Source organism: Aquila chrysaetos, chromosome 3 (genome assembly GCF_900496995.4).
Source record: "Aquila chrysaetos chrysaetos chromosome 3, bAquChr1.4, whole genome shotgun sequence".
Lineage (NCBI taxonomy): Eukaryota > Metazoa > Chordata > Aves > Accipitriformes > Accipitridae > Aquila > Aquila chrysaetos.
In genome coordinates, this window is record NC_044006.1 from 38755714 (window position 1) to 38775603 (window position 19890).

The 19890-nt window shown below is 40.4% G+C and overlaps 1 protein-coding gene across 7 annotated transcripts in view; it reads left to right on the forward strand.

Moving 5' to 3' along the window:
• The window catches only part of SATB1 (SATB homeobox 1), a 94149-nt gene that overhangs the window by 47765 nt on the left and 26494 nt on the right, over positions 1 to 19890 (forward strand). For all 7 annotated transcript variants that reach the window (XM_030009228.2, XM_030009230.2, XM_030009227.2 and 4 more), the window contains 3 exons: positions 1420 to 1874; positions 10401 to 10613; positions 19010 to 19165. In XM_030009228.2, coding sequence (XP_029865088.1) covers positions 1420 to 1874; positions 10401 to 10613; positions 19010 to 19165 — 824 coding nt within the window. The remainder of the gene's footprint in view (positions 1 to 1419; positions 1875 to 10400; positions 10614 to 19009; positions 19166 to 19890) is intronic.

Below are 19890 nucleotides of genomic sequence, written 5' to 3' on the forward strand. Positions count from 1 at the left end.
AGCAGCGGGTGCTCTGCTGGGGGACTGATCCAGGCTCTGCACACCACACTTCTCTGCAGAACAACCGGCTTGCTTTTTATTTTTTAAATTTCTGCCTGTGATAGGACAGAGGGGGAAGGCAGGGCTGCGTGTGGGAATCCAGGTGCCGATTTCTTCTTCCAGCTCTCACCCCTGTGGAGGAAAGGGTGGTCTTGCACTGAGTGACTGTTAGTGAAGATCATAATTACTATGAAAAGCTCAGACACTGCCTTTTTATTTGTTTAATATGCTTTCCTAGTATAAGAAAAAAATTGCTACCACACTTTTGTGAAGCTACTGGAGTTTTGGTTTTCAAATAAAGCATATTTTCTTAAGGCTATTTCTAGACCAGCATTGCTAAAGCTCTAGAACTGAGATTGTTTAAAATGAAAAAGTGACATACAGTGATAAAAAGGAGACTCCTTTACTTCAGCCTAGAGTTATTTTATATTGTCTTATCTTGCACAAGAGGGGAGCTGGAAGAACTCTTGTAGTTTAAAAAACTATGTTGTTAATTAAAAAGGAGGGTGTGTCAAGGCAGATGAGTTAATATAAGAAAAAAAATTCAACCATGTTGCAAGTCACTGAAAAAAACATGCATACATGGTTGCAAGATAAAGGAGCCCATCTGTGTAATTTACATAAATTATACTAGTTCCTAGCAGTCCCATACAATTGATGCAGCATCTAGAAATTAGCAGAGCATGGGGAGGTCCACACCTCACCCTGCTTGTTACAGATTTCTAGTGGCTGGGAACTGCAGATGTCATGGCGGGGACATGGCGGGAGGAACAAAACCAGTCACCGGGGTCTTCTTTCTCTCTGGTCCTCTGTGGTCGGGGTGTGCTTTCCCATGACAGACCCCCTTACCCTTCGCGCAGATGCACTTACCATTTCACCTGCATCTTCTGCAGTGCACAGAGTGGTTTCCTGTCTCTCATCTTTGCCCCCTCTCTAGTTGCTTACTGCCTTGTCTGACGTCCCCTGCATCCATTGCTGCGCGATGCACTCTGCAGCCGCACGCTCGCGGTTTGGTTGCATTGCGCCTTTGCCAAACTCTCAGGAGGTTACTCCTTTGCCATACGTGGTTTCCAGCATGTGGTTTTGCCTCTGATGTTCTGCTGGTACCTCCAAGGGCCCGGTGATGATGATGGGCAGTTTGTTGGATTATTTTTTTTTTTAAATATTCACTACACCATTATTTGTAGGTAAATTTTGAAGGCAAATAGCCGCAACAGTGATGTTATAGGCCGCCTGATCTAGGCTGGAGAGTACAGTAAGCTTGAACCTGAATGCGCCATTTTATATTTGTTTATTTTTATTAGCACGTCTTGCGAGGAGCATGAAGTTTGTGATTTCCGGTCTTATGTTGGCTTTTTCAATGTTTCTTTTCCACCATAGTTGAGATGGATAGCCTTTCTGAACTATCCCAGCAAGGTGCCAACCATGTCAACTTCGGTCAGCAGCCGGTCCCAGGGAACACAGCCGAACAGCCTCCATCCCCTGTTCAGCTTTCTCACGGTAGTCAACCATCAGTTCGGACCCCGCTTCCAAACCTGCACCCTGGACTTGTATCTACTCCCATTAGCCCTCAGCTGGTAAATCAGCAGCTGGTAATGGCCCAGTTGCTGAACCAGCAGTATGCAGTGAACAGACTTCTAGCCCAGCAGTCCTTAAACCAACAGTACTTGAACCACCCTCCTCCTGTCAGTAGATCCATGAACAAGCCGTTGGAGCAGCAGGTCTCAACAAACACAGAGGTGTCTTCCGAAATCTACCAGTGGGTCCGTGATGAACTGAAACGAGCAGGAATCTCACAGGCAGTATTTGCACGTGTGGCTTTTAACCGAACTCAGGTCAGTCATCTTTTTTCTTATTTTTTTTTAAATCTAAGAGTCCCTTCTTTCCCTCTCTATTTAGTAATTATCACCTTTTAAGTCTCTCTCCTCATTTCTGCCTTGCCACTTAGCTCCTGTGAAGGAACCACGCTTCCTTGCAGGACCAGTGTCCATGTTGATAAAATACAGAAATCTTCAGTAATTGGTTTGTGGAAATACCCATGGTTCTTACAGACACCTTGGTTCCTCTCCAGTTGTGATGGTTTATGAATAACTGAATATTCCCTGGGAAGGAAATGAACAGCTCTATGCAGAACCATTCACAAAGTCACCCACCAGATTGCCTTTTGTGTTGCAAAGGTATACCCTTCGTGACCACATGCATGCACTGAACAACTTGTCTTCTTTCACAGGTGTACTGGAGATCGTCTTCTATTCTTGTTCACGTTTGTTTTTACTGTTTTGTAGTGAAAGTCTTAATAATATCTTTTCAGGCTTCTGAAAAGATTAAAAAAAAAAAAAGCTTTATTTTTAGATCATCTACTCTTTTCATGTATTTTTGCAGTTTGTTGCAAAAACAGTAGTTGCTGAGATTGCCGATGTCCACGTCAGAACATATACTTCAGCTCTTCAATGCGGAAAAAGCTAGCCCTAGCAAAGCTGATAAGTAACACTAAAATGTGTTATTTTTTACACCTGTTTTAGAAGCTAACCCTGTTATAATTTATTCTGCTCTATGAATTTAACTTAATGCCATGTTGCATGGAATTTAATCAAGCAGAAATTATGGAAGAAATGTCAGTATATCCAATGGAAATAATAAGATCTCAAAATTTTAGAAGTCTGTTTTAACAGAAAATAAAATAAGATTTTTTTTAAATAGGAAATATTTTAAAAAGACATAGGTAAATTTGCTTTGGATTCCACATTTTTAAACTTAAGGAACAAGTATTTGCCCACTGTAGAATAACAGTAAAAAAAAAAAATCATAATTTGGGCTTCTCTTGAAATGTTGATGTTTCTCACCGCATAGCTTAGAGAATAAAAATTCTGTTTCAAATGCACTGGTACCAGGTTTGAATCAGCATGTCATTTGTAATTGTTCTGAATTATTATTGCCTTAAAAATTTTTACATCCTCCTTTAGCTAAAAGAAAGTAGAGTCATGGTGTGAATTCTCTGTAGAGCTCTGTGTGTGTGTGTGTCTTTCCTCTTAACAGCAGAGGAGTCTTTCAAGATCTGGGTCTTTCATACCAAATTCCATGGGATACATTAACTCATGCAAGGATTACTTACGTAAGTTGAGTCCAGGCAGTGTCAGTTGTTATATTTACAAATAAATGACATAGAGTTTTGTTTAATACAATGTTTAATATTTTAGCTCATGAAATTATAAAGTATTGAAGTAATAATAGTAGCTTCAAGTTACAATGGTTTGCAGCTGCTATATTACCTGGACAAACAGCCAAGCAAATAATTCAGAAAATAATTAGTTTATTATATATTTATTTCTTTCTCAGACTTGCCTAAAAGCAGCTTGTTTTCTCTCAACTTTCTTCCCCCTGCAAAGTCATTTGTTCAGTTTTTGTCAGCTAGTTTTGCCTACAGCTTTTGGTCTATCATCTGTGCATGGACAGTATTTGTTACCTAAAATACAAGGATGATTGGTTCTGACTGGACATTGAATTTATATGACACAGTATGAGAAGGTGCTCTTGAGATGTGGTGAATGCAACTGTAGAACCAGATTTCTAGGGCAAATACTGATTCCTGATTACTATATATTTTTCTAACTACAAATGTTATTAAATATTTGTTTAAAGTTCAATTCTTCCACAGACGTTGTGGTTAACCATCTTGGTAAAATGTGTTCAAAGTGACCCAAAACTGGGAGGAAACCCCAAAATGAACGTTGGAAACAAATTCCATGAAGAGATATGAAATATATATGTAATATACTTTGGCAATTTTCAACCAAATCAACTTGAAATAACACAGGGTAGTATCCCTATATCCTACAAACTGTGTTAGCTAATCAAATTAGTATTTGCAGTTAGCTACATAAGATTTTGCAGTATTTGTTATGTAATGTGGCAAACATAGGGAACAGAAGGGAAAAATACTAGAAGCATAGACAATGTTAGCCTCAGTGTTGCCAAGAAATAGCATACTTTTCATGTGAAGCAAAGCCCTCCTGAAATCCAGAGGAGTTTCTTGTAGGCACATTTCACCTTTGCAAAACTGAAAATTGTCAGTTTTACCCACAGTAACAGCTAATGTCCAAGTATAAACATAGGTAGAGATACCTGTGATTCTTATATGAAAACACTTAAATTTGTTCTGCTTGCCGTACTTCAGAATTTATCACAGCTTATTCAAGGATACACCACATTTAACTAAAATTAGAGCAGCACTTTAATAACTGATGCTATTTAGAAGTTCTTTTCTAATATTGATGTAATATCTTTTGTCTTTTGGGTTTTTTTGTTGGTTTTTTTTTTTTTTTTTTTGGCTAGAGCAAGTAAAAATGCTTGTTTAAATTCATCTACTGTTTTCTGAGATAAAAAGCTAACTCAGGCTTACCACTGACATTTTTGAAACTGTCACAAGTGTATTTGAGCCGTGTCCAGGGACCATATCATGCCATCAGTTTCTAAAGGCAGAAGATGTCACTGAAATCGCTTAGGAGTTCTGCGCAAAAAAACCCTGATGTCGAGATACAGTCTCAGATGAGGGGAGAGATTTGCTTTCTGCATAAAAGTTAAGGAAGGAAGTGAACTATAAACTAAGAGTAATTTGCTTAATGTTTTGGCAATAAAAGTGGACTTTGGTGGAATTGGCTGAAGATGTCGGCACCTCTGTTTTTTAGAGACTTGTGCTCTACAATGTGAATATAGAATTTGGTGGAGGGTTTGGGTGGGAAGGGTGGGTGCTACTGGCTTAGCGTGGTAATTCAACACTTGGCCCTAATTTTCAAAAATTTTTTGTTTGGGGGCAAAAATGTTGCCTAGAAATATTTCTACCTCTTCCCAGCTCAAAGGAAAGGATTTGGTAAAATTACTTCTGAAAACCAGGGTGTCTTCTTTTTTTAATTATCATCTATTTATAAGGTGGACCCCCCCCCCCCCCCCCCCCCCGCCACACCTCAGAAAATTGAAACAGTGTCCTTAATATCTTCTTGGATAACTTCCCCCGTACCCTTGACTTCAAAATGGTAGTTTCAAAAATGTGTAGTTCTCAGGAATGTGCCTTGCAAAGTTTAATCAAAGAGGAGTCCAGAAAGCTGTAACTTGAATGAAAATTAACATCTATACAGGCACAATAGAACAATTGTTGTAGGGAGCAGAAGTAGTTTCGGAGGGTGGAGCGCCTCTCCCCATGAGAAATTTCACAGTAGTCCTTCTAGGAAGGCTTCAGAGCGCAGTGGGGTCTGAAGTGTTATTTGTCCTTCAGCAGTTGCGATTCCAGCTCACTGGCTGCAAAGAAACAGATTGAATCCTGTTAGCACCTCTTTGTAGTGCACCATGGAAAAGTTTGTTGAGTCAGGATTTGTGCTGGTGCATCCGAGTTTCACCTCAAGCATGGCTACCAGGCGTGTCTACCAGTCTCTCTGTCTGCTGGGGTAATTTTGGTAAATCGAGCCGCTTATGTTTTGGTTGCCGTTTGGCAGAATTAATAAACATGGTATTTTTTCCGGCTGACGTCAGTGCACTATGCAGACACCTCCGCTCTCTTGAAAGAGCGAGTTCAGTCTTTTCTTGCGCTTTGCTGGTGAGAAAATGTCATTTGGGATCAGCTTGCTGGCCTGGGTGGCACGGAGCAGCCGCGGGGCGACGGCGCCGATGCATCGGGACAGCCCCGCAGAGCGCGGTGCCCACGCTGGCCTCTGCCACAGCCTCCCGTCAGCAGAGGGGCTCAGCCTGCCTCTGCAAATTCGCAGTTGAACTGGGAGGCTCTCTGCTCTGTTTTGTGCTTCTCGGGAGAGCTGGAGCAGAGCATCGGCGTTTGTTCAGCTGAACCACCTTCAGCGGCCTGAACAAATAAGCAAACTCCTGTACCCTTTCTGTCGTCTGTTTGTAAATGTAAACATGAGTCAGGAAACGGAAAGCTTGGGCTCCCACAAGCAAGTCTGACATTTGACTTGAAGGCGTAGCTTAACGCGGTGCATGGCAGGGTGACATGTACGTACCGCACGAGCAAGGAATTGTGTTAGTCATGGTTGTGGTTGGAACTGTAACTTGGGGCTGCCCGTCTCTGTTTGTGTACACTTTCAACCGTAACATTTGCCGCATGAACTTGGGTGCTGCTGTACAGAGGTGACCTCTCGGCTCCATCTTCGCGAAAGGAGGGGGAGTGCTTTTTGCTGCTTTTGCCATGTCTGACTATTGTAATTTTTTTTCTTCCCACCAGTGACTTTTTCATCTTGAGGGTTTTAAGTACTTCTCAGTGTTTCTGCCAGATACCTTTTCTTTCCCCCTCCTTTCTACTTCACCCCCATGCTTGTTTAAAATATTAGCTGCCAGGATACATTGCCTTTCATTCATGTATAATGCATTTTCTCATATGTGAAAACTTTTGTGTATTTAGGACTGTGCTCGTGCTAATTCTGGGCAATTGCTATTTCGAGGGAGAACACTTGGATGCAGTAAACGGCTCCATGTAATTTTAAAACAAAATCTAAGTTTACACAAACCACCTTCTCAGGCACTTTTTTTTCCTCCACTTTGTCTTTGGCACACTTTATTTTCCAGTAAAATGAAAAATGAAGATGGATTATTCAAAATTGATAACAGTAATGGACCATCATGTAATGTTTTATTGAATTTGAGTTCTGTAAATTATGTGGTAGAGAGAAATTTGCCTGCTTAACTATAACAGAAATTGCCACTGTATTCATATAATTCTTCGTAGTGTAATTTAAGAAAAAGCACACTACCCATATCACTATTGAATAAAAGGTAAAAAGGTGCTATTACACTATCATGACAGCTCTCCTCTTGCTACTAAGCGACACAGATAAATGTGTCTGCTTATAACTTACTTGGCAGGGATCCAGGCTTGTGGGTGGAGCTTGCGAATAATCTTCCACCTGGACATGGGAAGGGAGCACCCTGCAACAGAGAGGGATAGCGTTCAGGGATGTTCTGCCTGTTTTGGGGGAGGTTTGGGCAAATGGCATTTTTCTTCTGGGAGCTTTGAAGTTCTATCAGGCTGATAAAATCTATTTGAATCAGTGATTACATTCAAAGAGGAGACAAACTGGGGGCCAGACAGTGTTTTTGTTCATATTGGCAGACACTTTCGTTTATCTCCATTTTTAAAGAATTCATAATTAGCTTTTGAAAGCCCTGATAATATTTATTGAACATTTTTGTGCAATTAGTAATGAATTATACTTGTGATGACACGTTAACTTTCTTTTTTTCAATGGGACCTGGTAAGATTTTAAGAAAATACATTTCCCGTGCAAAAAGAATACAAGGGAGGAACAGTGAGGAGGACTCTGAGCCTAACAGTGTTTATAATCTCTATGCAAAACAGCATTTAGCTTTTATGCAACCTGAAGTACAATATCAGGAGATCACACCAAGACTTGTACCTTGGCAAACCAGTTCAGGCCTGGTAAAACGAACGGTAAATCTCTGCATATCGGCATGGGGTTGGATATGAGAGCTGATGTTTTCTTTCTAGGATTTTCCCATTTTACATCTTGTCTAACAATCTTTAGCTGAAGTTTTGTGCTCAGAAAATTGAATAGTAGAAACGAAGTAATATATGAAGCAGGAAAACTGAATTGTAAGACTTTGCCTGCACCTGGTACTATACCTTATTTCTCATGTTATTTTCTCGCATATTCTGACCTTTAGGTTCAAAGCTCCTAGAAGTAAACACCTCTTCCTTGCTTTCTCCCCACTCTCTCATCTCCTCTGCTCTCTCTGCATCTGTGTCCTCTGCTCTGCTCCCAGCTCATGCAAAGAGTCATGGCAGTGATGGGGGAAGGAGAGGGCAATGAATACTTAATGGCATATCTAATCACCAAGAGGTGTCCTGCAGCAATGGTTGTACTGACAAACGCAAGAAAACTACAAAACCCAATTTTCTTTATTTATTTCACTGAGGGGAGAAAAGTTATACAAGAAAAACAGCCTTTTCTGCTTTTTTTTAGCTGCCCACTATGTGGCAAAGGCTTATATGAGCAAATATTTTCTATTATGGGCTAAAGTATTTTTCAAGGACATTTCCTGTGGCTGACAATAGGCTGGCTGTTAGTAAGGAGCCTCCTCTCCTGCCAATGATCAGTCCACTCGAGTTCAGTTTTTCTTTCTTCTTTTTAGTCCTGGTGCAGTGGTTTTCAGCACAGTAGCAGTCAGAAATCGCATGTGTTTACACCTCTGTCGTACATCCTGTGCTCTGCAGACAGCTCTGCCTTGTCTCCAGTGGCACAAAGTCATTTTTTGCCTCCCTTGGAGGATGGGTCATGTAACCCTACCACTGACAAACAATAGTAACTGTGGGTTTGACTACTTAGAAGTAGAAAAAAATGGAAGACAAGAATTTAATCTCCATATTTGCTAATACGTAAATTTATTATTAGATTAGTCATTAAGAAAAATTTTAAAACTTATACTCCACTCAAATGCCACTTTTGTCTGTTAACGCATTTATTTACCTTCTGCGTAGTTTCTGCCTGGATACCAGAAAAAAGGAGGGATGAAGAATAGTGGTAAGAAAGTATCCCCCAGGATTATTATTTTTTTAATCCTCCAAATTATTTTTCATGCTTGGTGCTATAAAGACTGTTCGTGTTTTCCATCCCATTTCCCTCTTATGTGTGCAGGCACAGACAGGGCCATGAGGACCACACTGGCCCCAGTGTACTGGTTAGCACCTCCATCCTCATCGCCCCTGAGAGATGGAGGGGCAACGGGGGAAATGCAGAGCTCAAAGCCGCACTGGGTGGGCTCTGACCCTGCCTAAGCACAGCTGCCTGAGAGTGGTGGCTTTGCAGCAGCACCTTTGTAAGGGGCTTTTGCCCCTAAGGATAGGACCTTTGAGAGAGGTGACAACTGCCATAGGTGCTCTGAGCATCAGACTTCCATACAGAGGAGGCTGATGCTTAGGCCGTAGTGTTCTGTTGCACTCCCTTAGGAATGGATATCTTCATTCAGGATTGCCTCTCTTAGTTAGTTTTAGCTTTTTTTATTGCTTGCCTCCCTCTGTCCATTCACTCCTCCTTTATCCCCGATAACAACAGTTCTTCAGGAGAAGAAACATTGGGTTGTGTTATTTCTTTAGAACCACATCTGTGTTCCCGTGTTACACTAGGAATAAAAGTCTCTCATACCAACCCTCTCCTTGTCCCAGCATGGCAGCAGCATTTATTCTAAAAAGTTCACATCTGCTTTTGCAAAAGTTGGTTTTCTTATCATCACCTTGTTACCTCAAGACAGTAGAGCGTTTTGTATGCCTGACATATTTAAAAGGAGAATTTGATAGGGGGAAGGTTTCAAGAACTTGTTGACATTAAAGTTGTAGTTGCACTCAGAGGTTCATAAATATTTCATCTTTCAGAGTAATTAGGTGTCCCAGACTGCCAGGCCTACTCCATTGCTGAAGAACCGAGATGAAATGATTACATAGGAAACCTGGTGTGGTCTGTACTGTACCCTGGCAGCATGCTATCATCTGCAGTCTGCCTTTCTTTGGCTCACTGCTGTGGATGCCCTGTATGCTGTTTTCCTCTCATTCCCCAGCACGTGCTTTTACCTATGATTGCTGGACTCTGAAAGTGGTCAAAGGACAACAGTGGTAAATGGACTTGGGAAATGGGACCTGTACAGCAGGTGCTCAAATAAATAGCCCAGGCCATGGACTGGGTGAGGATTGGGGTTGTCCTGGTGAGGAGAGGGGGACGGTGGGAGGAGGAGGAAGGTGAAGGAGGGGGAGCATCCAGTGGTGAGTTTCCTCACTCGTTAAATTCCAATATACAACTCTCAAAACAATATATTGACTTATAAAAAATGTGGACCTGAGTGAGTTAAGCAGTACATTAGGAACGTTGTGAGTTTATCGTATCAGATTAGTTGTGAAATATAATTTCTTTTCAAAGAGCTGTTTAAGTTGCTAGAAATGTGGAAAGCCATGTTTTGTAGGCTGGCTATGCTTTTTGTCTGGGAAGCCTGAGAACACCGCACTGTCTCTATTTCACTTATTCTTAACATCTTGTGATTGTTTGTTGACTGTGAAAGGTTTCATGGCAAGTTAAGCCAGTAAAAGGAAGGAGACCTATTAGGCAGATTCAGTTTATGTTGTATGTAAACCAGATGCTTAATAAAATAAAGGGTATAACTGAGGCTCTCTTCTCTGCTACCTAAAATGCCATTAATATATTCCTCTGTGGAGTGAATAGTGCATTTGCTGCTCTCATTCTCAGCCCAGGGGAAAGAAGAAAGAGGACTGATAAGCAGTGGCTTTGCAGAGCCTGGTTTTACAGACACTCACCTAGGCTAACTCTGCAGCATGTTTTTTTCTTCCCTCCCTACAGGGCTTGCTCTCAGAAATCCTCCGAAAGGAAGAGGATCCCAAGACTGCCTCGCAGTCCTTACTGGTAAACCTTCGGGCTATGCAGAACTTCTTGCAGCTGCCAGAAGCTGAACGAGATCGAATTTACCAGGACGAAAGGGAAAGGAGCTTGAACGCAGCCTCTGCAATGGGCCCCGCACCTCTCATAAGCACACCGCCTAGCCGGCCTCCACAAGTAAACCACTCTCTCTCTTTGAGATTTGCTCATTGTGTTTTCTCACTGTCCTGCTGGGTGATACCTTTCTTAAAAAGAAGAAAGCTTTTACTGCTGCATTTTTTAAATGCTTCTAGAATCATTATTTGCAGTGCATATCACAAATTAAATTTAAGAAATATAATGGATGATAGTAGCAGTTTATTACTACCTATTTTCTAGTTTTAAGATAAATTCTATCCATTATGGCCCCTACAGAGTATTTTTGCTCATTTTACTGAGATACAAGCTTTACTGGGCCGGGAAGATGCTGGCTTTTAGCTGTCTCTTTTTTCCTATAATTCTCAGGTGTTGTTTTTAATGTTAGAGGTTCAAATAGGGATTTTGAAGGATTTGGACCACTAAACCGAGTGGGAATGAAAGCAGAAGTATGAGTACATCGTATCGCCTTAAAAATTATCTTCCAGAAAATGAACAGGTAAAACTAAAGTGATGGGGGGAAGAAGACTCCATCCCAAAATGCTGGGCACGCTTTCACCAGGTCGAGCTACTGGCAAGTGGATAACATAACAGAGTTGCTATATCCATCACTGAAAGATTGGATATGTTCATTAAAGCTTCATTTAGTATTTGTTCAAAAGAAACTCCTGTTGATTTCTGTAAAATCTAGTGGGACTATTGGTTTAATTTTCCCCAAATTATAAAGTTTGGTAGGGTGGTATCGAGAAATTCAAGGTAGTCCTTGCTAGTTTTAGGGTACATGAGAAATACAGGTGTGAGCCATAGGAATGCGTAGGATTTCCACAAAGAAGAAACGCGGTTGTGGATGAAACACTCAAAACCACTGTATCTTTTCTGAAATACTCTGCATTGCTGTGGCTCAAGGTTGTACCTGTGCAGGGACAAAACAAACCGATCTGCAGATATGTGGGAATCATGCTGTATACACAGTCCAGATTTGCTGTATAAAGCAAGGCTCTGGGATTGTGGGGATTTTGTGATGGTTGAGTATATAAACACAGAGCAGTTTTTTTGCTAACAGGGTTTAGGCTTGTCGCTATGACTATATTCCATACCCATTCTGAATGCTATAAATTCCTTGAGAACATTTTTCTAATTTTCCTGCAGCTAATGGATACTAAGGACCACACTAAATTAATGAATAACAAAATTGTAGGAAAAGGGAGGAGAGAAGATCACTTTGACCTGCTGCAGTACTTTCACACGAAGAGAAAAAAATTTTAGCAGAAAGAACGGACTGTGCTAGTGCTCTAGTTTTGTTATCATTAACTGAGTTTAGTCTGTGAAATCCACTATAGATACTCTTCAAGATAAAGGATGAGAATCTATTTACATAGCAATGCTTTAGTGGGAAAGAGTTAAATATAGATAACGGTGTTTAAAATAACATTTGAGTTTGTTTTAATATCTGTACATGCTCCCACAGCCCAGGTAATTCAGAGCAAAGGCTAACCCTCCTTCTTAACTTATCCCTTTCTGCCAAGGTAATGTCTCACTCTGTCTCAAGTGGTCTTGGGCAATTTCACAGCTAAAGAACAGAGTTAATTACAGGACCTTCCAGAAGGATGTCAAGTCAGAGGTAGTCCTTGTGTTGGTTTTAATTCACACTTTAAACTATAAATCCCTTGCAGCCAGAAAGAAAGTGAGACTTAGGAGTTTTCTTAACTGACAAAACATGCTGTAAGTCCAAATTTAGGGGTTGGAGGCGGGGGGGAATCTATCTGTCTCTACTGTGCTCTTGTTCATAATTACATTTCATTTTTTTAGTGGGAGTCAGGAGTATAGTTAACCTAATTGCAACAGTTCAAAGTGGAAACAGCATACAGTTCTGTTTTGATCCTTTCCAAAAGGAAAACAGGTTAACAAGGAAACCTAACAGACTAATACTTGAGCTCTACAGAATAAAAGTTATTTTTCTAGTTGTTATATTGTTCTCTGTCATTCAGCAAAACATATGCGCTTTATCTAGTGGATGGACCGAGAATGTAGAAATCTCTGAGCTGGGATTCTGTGTGACCTTTTTACATGTTGCCAGAATTACCCACCTATAAACACATGTAGCACTTGCCACCTGCTACTAAGTGTTCAGAGCCATAAATTTGAAAATTGAAATATTTGTGTTGGTAACATAAGTACCATACTTAATGCTAGAAATAATAATGAAATTGTTCCAGTTGTTGCACTGGCAAGTATAACGTTACAAATCGTAGCAGAAATAAATTATAATCAGGATACTGCAAAATTATTAATGCAAACTACTACTCTGATACCCCCCCAAATGTCCACAGTTTATTGAATATTTGATACTAAGGAAATAAAACTACTAGCATCCTTACTACTAAATTTATTATAAGCAATTATTTAAAGTCCACTATACAGGGATAGAGCATAATATTTTTCTAGCTTAGCTGTGAGCTTCTTGGATAACTATTGAAAGACAAAACAGACCGTTTATCCTTACAACAGAATTTACGCAAGAGCCAACATACTTAATATTAAATCTTTAGACCAGTGTAACATTTGAAACAATTAAAACTATGAAACCATGAAAAATGGGAGCTAATGTGCCACACATGAAGGTTTATTTTGCAATTGCAAGTTATCAGTTTCAGAAGGATGTGAAAATAAACATCCTGAAAAGGATCTATTTTGCATTTTTGTGTTGCCAACTGGTGGCCAGACAGTAGAGCAGACTTAACCATTTAGCAGCTGAGCTTGTTCTGTGTGAATTTTGCATACTGTTGCATGCAAAAACAGAAAGCGTGACCTTGGAGGTCTGATAGGATAGTAGGAACTCACCAAGCATAAACCCTTGTGCCTGAGTTAGAAGGAACTGTGTTGAATTTATCTCATTTTTACAGCATTCTTACATTAGCTCAAGTAGCAACTAGTATCTGGATTGTTTCCAATTCTTTTTTGAAATCCTTTAAGAAGCTCTTTGTCCCCCTTACTTCTCCCTTTCCTTCTGACTTAAACAAAGAAGCAAAATCTTACTTTTTTTTTTTTTTTTTAAATTGAAATCATTAGCCTCTAATGCATGAGCTTTTGGGATATGTGTATAGCCCTCTAAGCTGGTCAAGTTGTAAAAGTCTGCTATCTTCCACACTGGCAGACTGCGTGTGAGGAGACAGTGTATACAAGAATTTTTCCCTTGGACATTGTTCATCTTGCCACCTGCTGGGGCAGAAGCCTGCCTGTCAGGCTCTTTCCTGGGGCAGTGGAGTTTATAAATATTAGCATCTCCATCAGGTAGGTACTGCACAGAGACATAGTTTAACCTCACTAGCCTGAGAGGAGGGAAAAAAGGTCCTTTCTTGTTCTATTTCTTTTATTAATTTTTTTTCCCCTCTTCAACACCTTCATCTTGCAGACCACACCACAGAGGTCCTTTCCAGGTATCCCTAAGTCAGGTTCAGAGGATGAGTCTATTACACGTTGTGTGGGAATGAGAGGATGTGGGGATACTTCAGAGGACGCTGAGTGTGGAGCTATGTTCAGGGTGGATGGAGCTCCCCAGGGAGGTGCTAGCGATGGCCTCTCCCTCTCATCGAGGCAGTTCAGGGTATGGAGGGAAGAGGACTCCCTCTTCCTTAGTGCAACTTGGGGGAAATGATGGAGACAGGTGACCAAGTCACAGGTTTTCTTTTTCAAAATAATCTGATTAAAGCTTGTTAGCCATCCTGCAGTTATGAACAGTTCCTTCTCAGGACAAGCAATTCCCATTTCGGAAGATAGATCCCAGAGAAATCCTTCTCACCACCCATATTCCCCAATGAAAATTTTTGCTGACTCTTGGGGCCCATCATCATCCTGTGTAAAAACAGAGTATGTGTAATGCCAGGAGCAGAATATAATTTTAACAAAGCAGTGTTTTAAGAAGTATCACAAATCTTGCATGAGTCACGGTTCTGGGTACTCCATTGACAAAACCCTTCATTTTCATAAATATAATCCTGGCCTCCCTCTGACTACAGGTAAATTACAGTTCCTTCATGCTAAAGCAATTTCAGCTTGGGTCCCAGAGACAGGATGTCACTCTTGAAAGAGTAGTTTTGAGGAGGACACTGCTTTGCTGGTGTTTGAGGACCAGTGAACTTCCATTGCAAGGAACTCTGGATAACAGCAGCTCCCGTGAAACTTGGCGCCCTGGAGTTCAAACACATGCACATGCCATACGTCACCGCCAGCAAAATTTTTATTGTTACATCTGCAAAATTTGAGATTTAGGTTGATAGTCTTTGTGCGAAGTTGCATTTTAATGAAAGTAAAAATGAACAAAATAATAAATGCAAGCCTCCCCGCCCTCCCACCCCCACGAAAACCACCATGGAGGAGAGTTAATGGAAACCCTGACACTTAACTATAACTGCACTTCCAGGCGCCACTGTAATAATGGAGTAGTAAACCTTGTCCTGATAAAAGCTGTTCTGAAAGCAACAGCATTTATTGTACCTCCTGTGCTATTTGCAGAGCAGAACTGAAAAGTAGTTTGTTTTGCCTGGAATGAACTACTTTATGAATTTTAATGTACGATGTAATATTAAAAGCTAAACCAGGATTAAAGAAGATTTTTATTCCCAAGCTAAAACAGTACTTATGAGAATGTGTTATAAAAGATTTTTTTGTTTCAGTTTCGATGAGGAAGAAATGAGCTTCCATGTTTATGAAAACCTCTTCAAATTGGTTATTCCTTCTATAGCAAGCTGTCCTTTCATTAGGAAAATTGAATTAATCCAGAACTTCTTGCTACTGTAATCAGTCTTATTTGATGAGAAGATATATCTGGGCAGGCCAGGAGGGGATAGATGTGTTATTTTTTTTTCAAGTACTTTTAAAAGACTAAATTGATTGGTGATAGGAAGATGGCCAAACAAATTTCTGATTCTCAGTGTGTTACATTTGTAAAATAATGCTTCCCTGTTCAGTTAGTGTTTGCAAAATTTGGTTACTGTCAAAAAAATTTAGCTGATCTGTGGTTTCTTTCCTAAACAGAATATGTGGCTATAAGTGTGGGTGGGGTGGGAGGTTGTGCTTAAGTGTGGATGAGATGAGAGATTATGTTTTGTTTTGTTTTTCTCTTCAAAATGAATACTTTTTCCACCTCCTCTCCCAAGTCCTGAAGTTGCACCATTGGGGGCTTTTTTGTTTTCTGTTGCGTTTTTTGAGGAGGAGGGTGTTTTTTCAACGCAGCTTCAAACAGCCTCTGTCTTGAACTCAATTCTAAATTCAACACAACAGCCTAGATGCTTGCTATGTATAAATTATGAAACAGTTTTATGTATGGATGTTCTCCAAGAGGTTAATTAGCATTATTGCATGGAATTCATCAGACCAGAGCAGACCAATGGTCCATCTAGTCCAGCCACAGTCTATACCTGATCTTTGAAGAGAAATTATTAAGAAGCAGGGGAAGAATTTTTATACTTACCCAATGATGTGAATTGGAGAGGGAGATGGTATGGCTGTGACCAACAACTCTTGATAATCCCCAAACCCATCATTTTATAACTTTAAGACTTTTATTCTCCTGAAGCTCTTTGGGCTAATATGGCTTTTTGATGCAGATATTAGTGTTTCCTGTTGTTCACTTCCTAATTCAATATCAACAGAAGGCAGTAGGACTTCTTTTGTTTGTTTGCTTTAACTTCAGTGACATATTAGATGCAGTTGAGTTTGTTGTACCTGTATAAAGATAGATGTGATTTGCCAACCAGAATGAGGATTTTCAGTAATTCCCCTGGATTAAATGCATATCCCTATTAAATTGGGCATTGAAAAGTGTGGACCAAGATGCACAGTTTAAATTATGTCTCCAATGTGGTGTGTGAGTCCTGTTTTTTTGATGATCTGAGTGTTCATATCTCAGTTAAGTGGTCTATGAAGTACTGCTACAATGTGAAGCTGTCTTTTGAAGCTGAGTAGCAATCAAAAAGGCAGTGTGCTTACAGAAGAGAGACATTTCGATCAGAATCACAAGAGCAAAGTGTTACCTTCCCAAAAGATACCATGGACTTGTGCATGCTAGCTGAATACCTTAGTCTTCTCATCTTTCACTCAGGACCCTCAAAGATTAGTTAGTTACAATTTAGAAATATTTCTTTGGGAAGGACTGAAATAAATTTGCCAAAATTTAAACCCAAGGTCCAAGAAGGTGTGTTGACAAAGCCATCACTTTTTCATTTTCTAATTTAGCTTAGCCTGATTTTTACATGCAAGCAGAGAAGGCTGTCTCCAGTTGTATACTTAACTGACAACCAATGGGGATGTTATCTTTCAGCAAGTCCTTTTCATTTAAAGGTTATAAAATTGCCACTGATTTTGTAATTTTCAAATGATTTCACTGTATGGTGTTCAGGAGATGCACCTGCTCTTGTGGCCCCATGCTGATTTGGCCAGTGTGAGGCATGCGTTTTCCTACTCTGTGGTGGGAAGAGAGGTTCATGGTGCTGATCCTCATGCTGCCCGCTGCCAAGTGCCTCAAATGTTTCTGAGCAGCTGTTGGCCCAGGCTTGGCCATCCTCTGCTGCAATGTCACCTGTAAAATGGCACACTGCAGAAAAGGAAACGCTTTACTCTCCACGTCATGGCTGCAAAGTACCAGTTGTTTTCAGACAAAAGCAAATCATGTGATAAACTGTATGCCGCTTTCTGAGATTTTTCTTCATTTCCCTTTTCATTTAGGACTCCTGCTTTCAGACACCAGAAAGTGCTAATGCCTGCCAGAAGGAGGCAGGGGAAAGTATGTGTGGACGCCGCCTTCTTGCTGGGGTTTCGCCCCTTGCCGCTAACGGGCATGTGTTAGCACAGCTTCTGAAAAGCCTGATAGACAAATGAGGCTCAGCAAAAGTGGCATGCACTCCCAGTTTCTGGGCTAGATTATTTTATCTTAGAAACACTGTGGAGGATATTTAACACAAATTGAGCATGATGTTTCTAGGTAAAAATGGGCTGATGATTTGCCTAAGTACGTGTCTCACCTAAACCCTTTGACTCTTGTATCGTGAGACCTCTGACATATGAAAGCTCATAGAGAGTGAGATTAGAAGATGAATTATCATGTCAGATTTCCCTTTGAACCTCAAGGGACTTTAGAGCACAGAAGATGCTGACTTGCACTGGATTAAACTGATAGTGAAAGTTTGGGTTTAGACACATACTTAAGAGTAGGGTGAGTCACCCTCTGGAAGTGCCAAGCTCTGTCCATTAGGTTTAGAGGTAGCCTGAATGACTAACTTAGACTAGACGTGTAACTTCTGAATGGCTAAATTAAATCAGCTCTCAACAACCTCAGTATGAACCAGTAGGTTTGAATCAAAGTCTAAAGGTTTGATTTTTACATCATCACCCTGTGGGTTCTTGGCAGAAATCCAGTCTTTCCTTTCCTCCGGTCCGCTTTAGGATTAGTGCTCCATTAGGTCCACTAATCTTGGGCAAGCATCACAAGAGTAGCTGCTAAAGAAAGACATTGTCCTTAACTATTGAGAATATTGTAGGATAAGCTGAGTACCTGCTGATTTTTTGTACCTCTCAACTGATATTGCAGAAACTGCTCTCTAACCTTGGTGGGATGATTCTTGGTGTTGAAACATCACTTCCATCATTTCCAGAGGATGAAGGAAAGGATAGTCTTCTACACATCATGTCACTACTGATGTATTTGTTGTTGTTTTCCTTAATGCTGCAGATGCAGCATAGAGGTGGTAGTGTAATCATTCTGTCTTGTTTTCATGTGTGGTTTTTTTCTAATGTGGACTGCGAGAAGAATAAATATTTCACGAACGTAAGTGAAATACAACTAGAATTAATAGTTTTAAGAAAACCCTATCCTGATTTCATGAGTGAGTGGTTAAAATATGCATTATTCTAAATTATTGCTTTCTTAAAAACAGTTTAAGTATTAAACTGATAATGTTTTAGAAAGTTAAATCTAAAGCCACAACTTTTCTATGTCATCATGCATTTGAGTGTACTGGACATAAAACATGAATCAAGATATATCTGTCAGTTTTTTATTTCATTAGAGATTCTTTTATGCCACAGTTACAATTTTGACTTAATTTGTGCGGGGCAAAGAAATCATGTAAGGATTCACAAGTCTCTACAAGACTGTTTGACAGGTTTCCACCTAATTTGTTTTATGACATTGAAATTCACAGTGGTCAGTTAATGATAACTCATATTTCAGATGCACTCACCTGTTACAATATGCTGAATTTTCTTGTTTCCCAGTTGCCTGAACCACGGATAACTTATAATGTTAAGTCTGAAAAGCTGAAAGACTATCAGAGGAAGATTGAATAAAAGGAATAAAATGGAAAGGGGAACTACTTGGGGAGGGAAAGAGAGGAAAATAACTTTTTCATAGTGAAAAATGACTCATAAAATATATTTTCTAGGTCAAAACTGCTACTATTGCTACAGAGAGGAATGGAAAAACAGAAAATAATTCCATGAACATTAATGCTTCCATTTACGATGAGATTCAGCAGGAAATGAAGAGAGCTAAGGTGTCTCAAGCACTGTTTGCAAAGGTTGCGGCTACCAAAAGCCAGGTAAAGTTCCCAGGGTGCGATGGCCTCCCTGTCCTGTGTGATTATTTCCCCTCCCCCCGGTTTTGATCTGTTTCTGTGTGAGTTACAATGAGTGGCTGGGTTAGCACACCAGCCCAATACCACAGCTCAGAGCTCCAAAGGTAACCTCTCGTTACCCTTGACCAGGCAGGGTTGAGAAGCGGCTTCCTGAGATACATCCCTCCCTCTTCCCCACCAGCGAGATGCCTTTGCTGCGCACCCGTGGGTCTGGCGCAGCTCAGAAAGCATCAGGTTCATCAGTTCTTAGCTGGCGTGGACGTGGCAAAAGTTGTGGGCAAGCTCTGTGTATTGCTGCTGAATTCATCTCGAGGCTTTGGTGTTTTGCAATTGCATATGCTTTTAACAAGGAACACTGGTGTTCTATATTTTGCAAAAATATTTAGTCAGACCCACTGTGCACAGGAGGTGGGGCAGCACTGTCCACATCAAAACCAAAGAAAAAACCCAACAAATTACGGTTATACAAGTTACATCTGAGAAAACATGTATGATCTTTGTGGAATACAATGGCTGCTTGGTTACCTTCGTGTGTGCATGCATATATATTGCAGATTCAGTTTTAAGCCTTTGTTGTGTGGTTTCCTATTCTGTTTTCTTCAGCTGAAGAACTTCTGTCAAGTTTAGTGGCAAGAGAGGGAAATCAGCAAGCACTTGTTAGGTGTGATTATCATAAGTGACGTATCTTC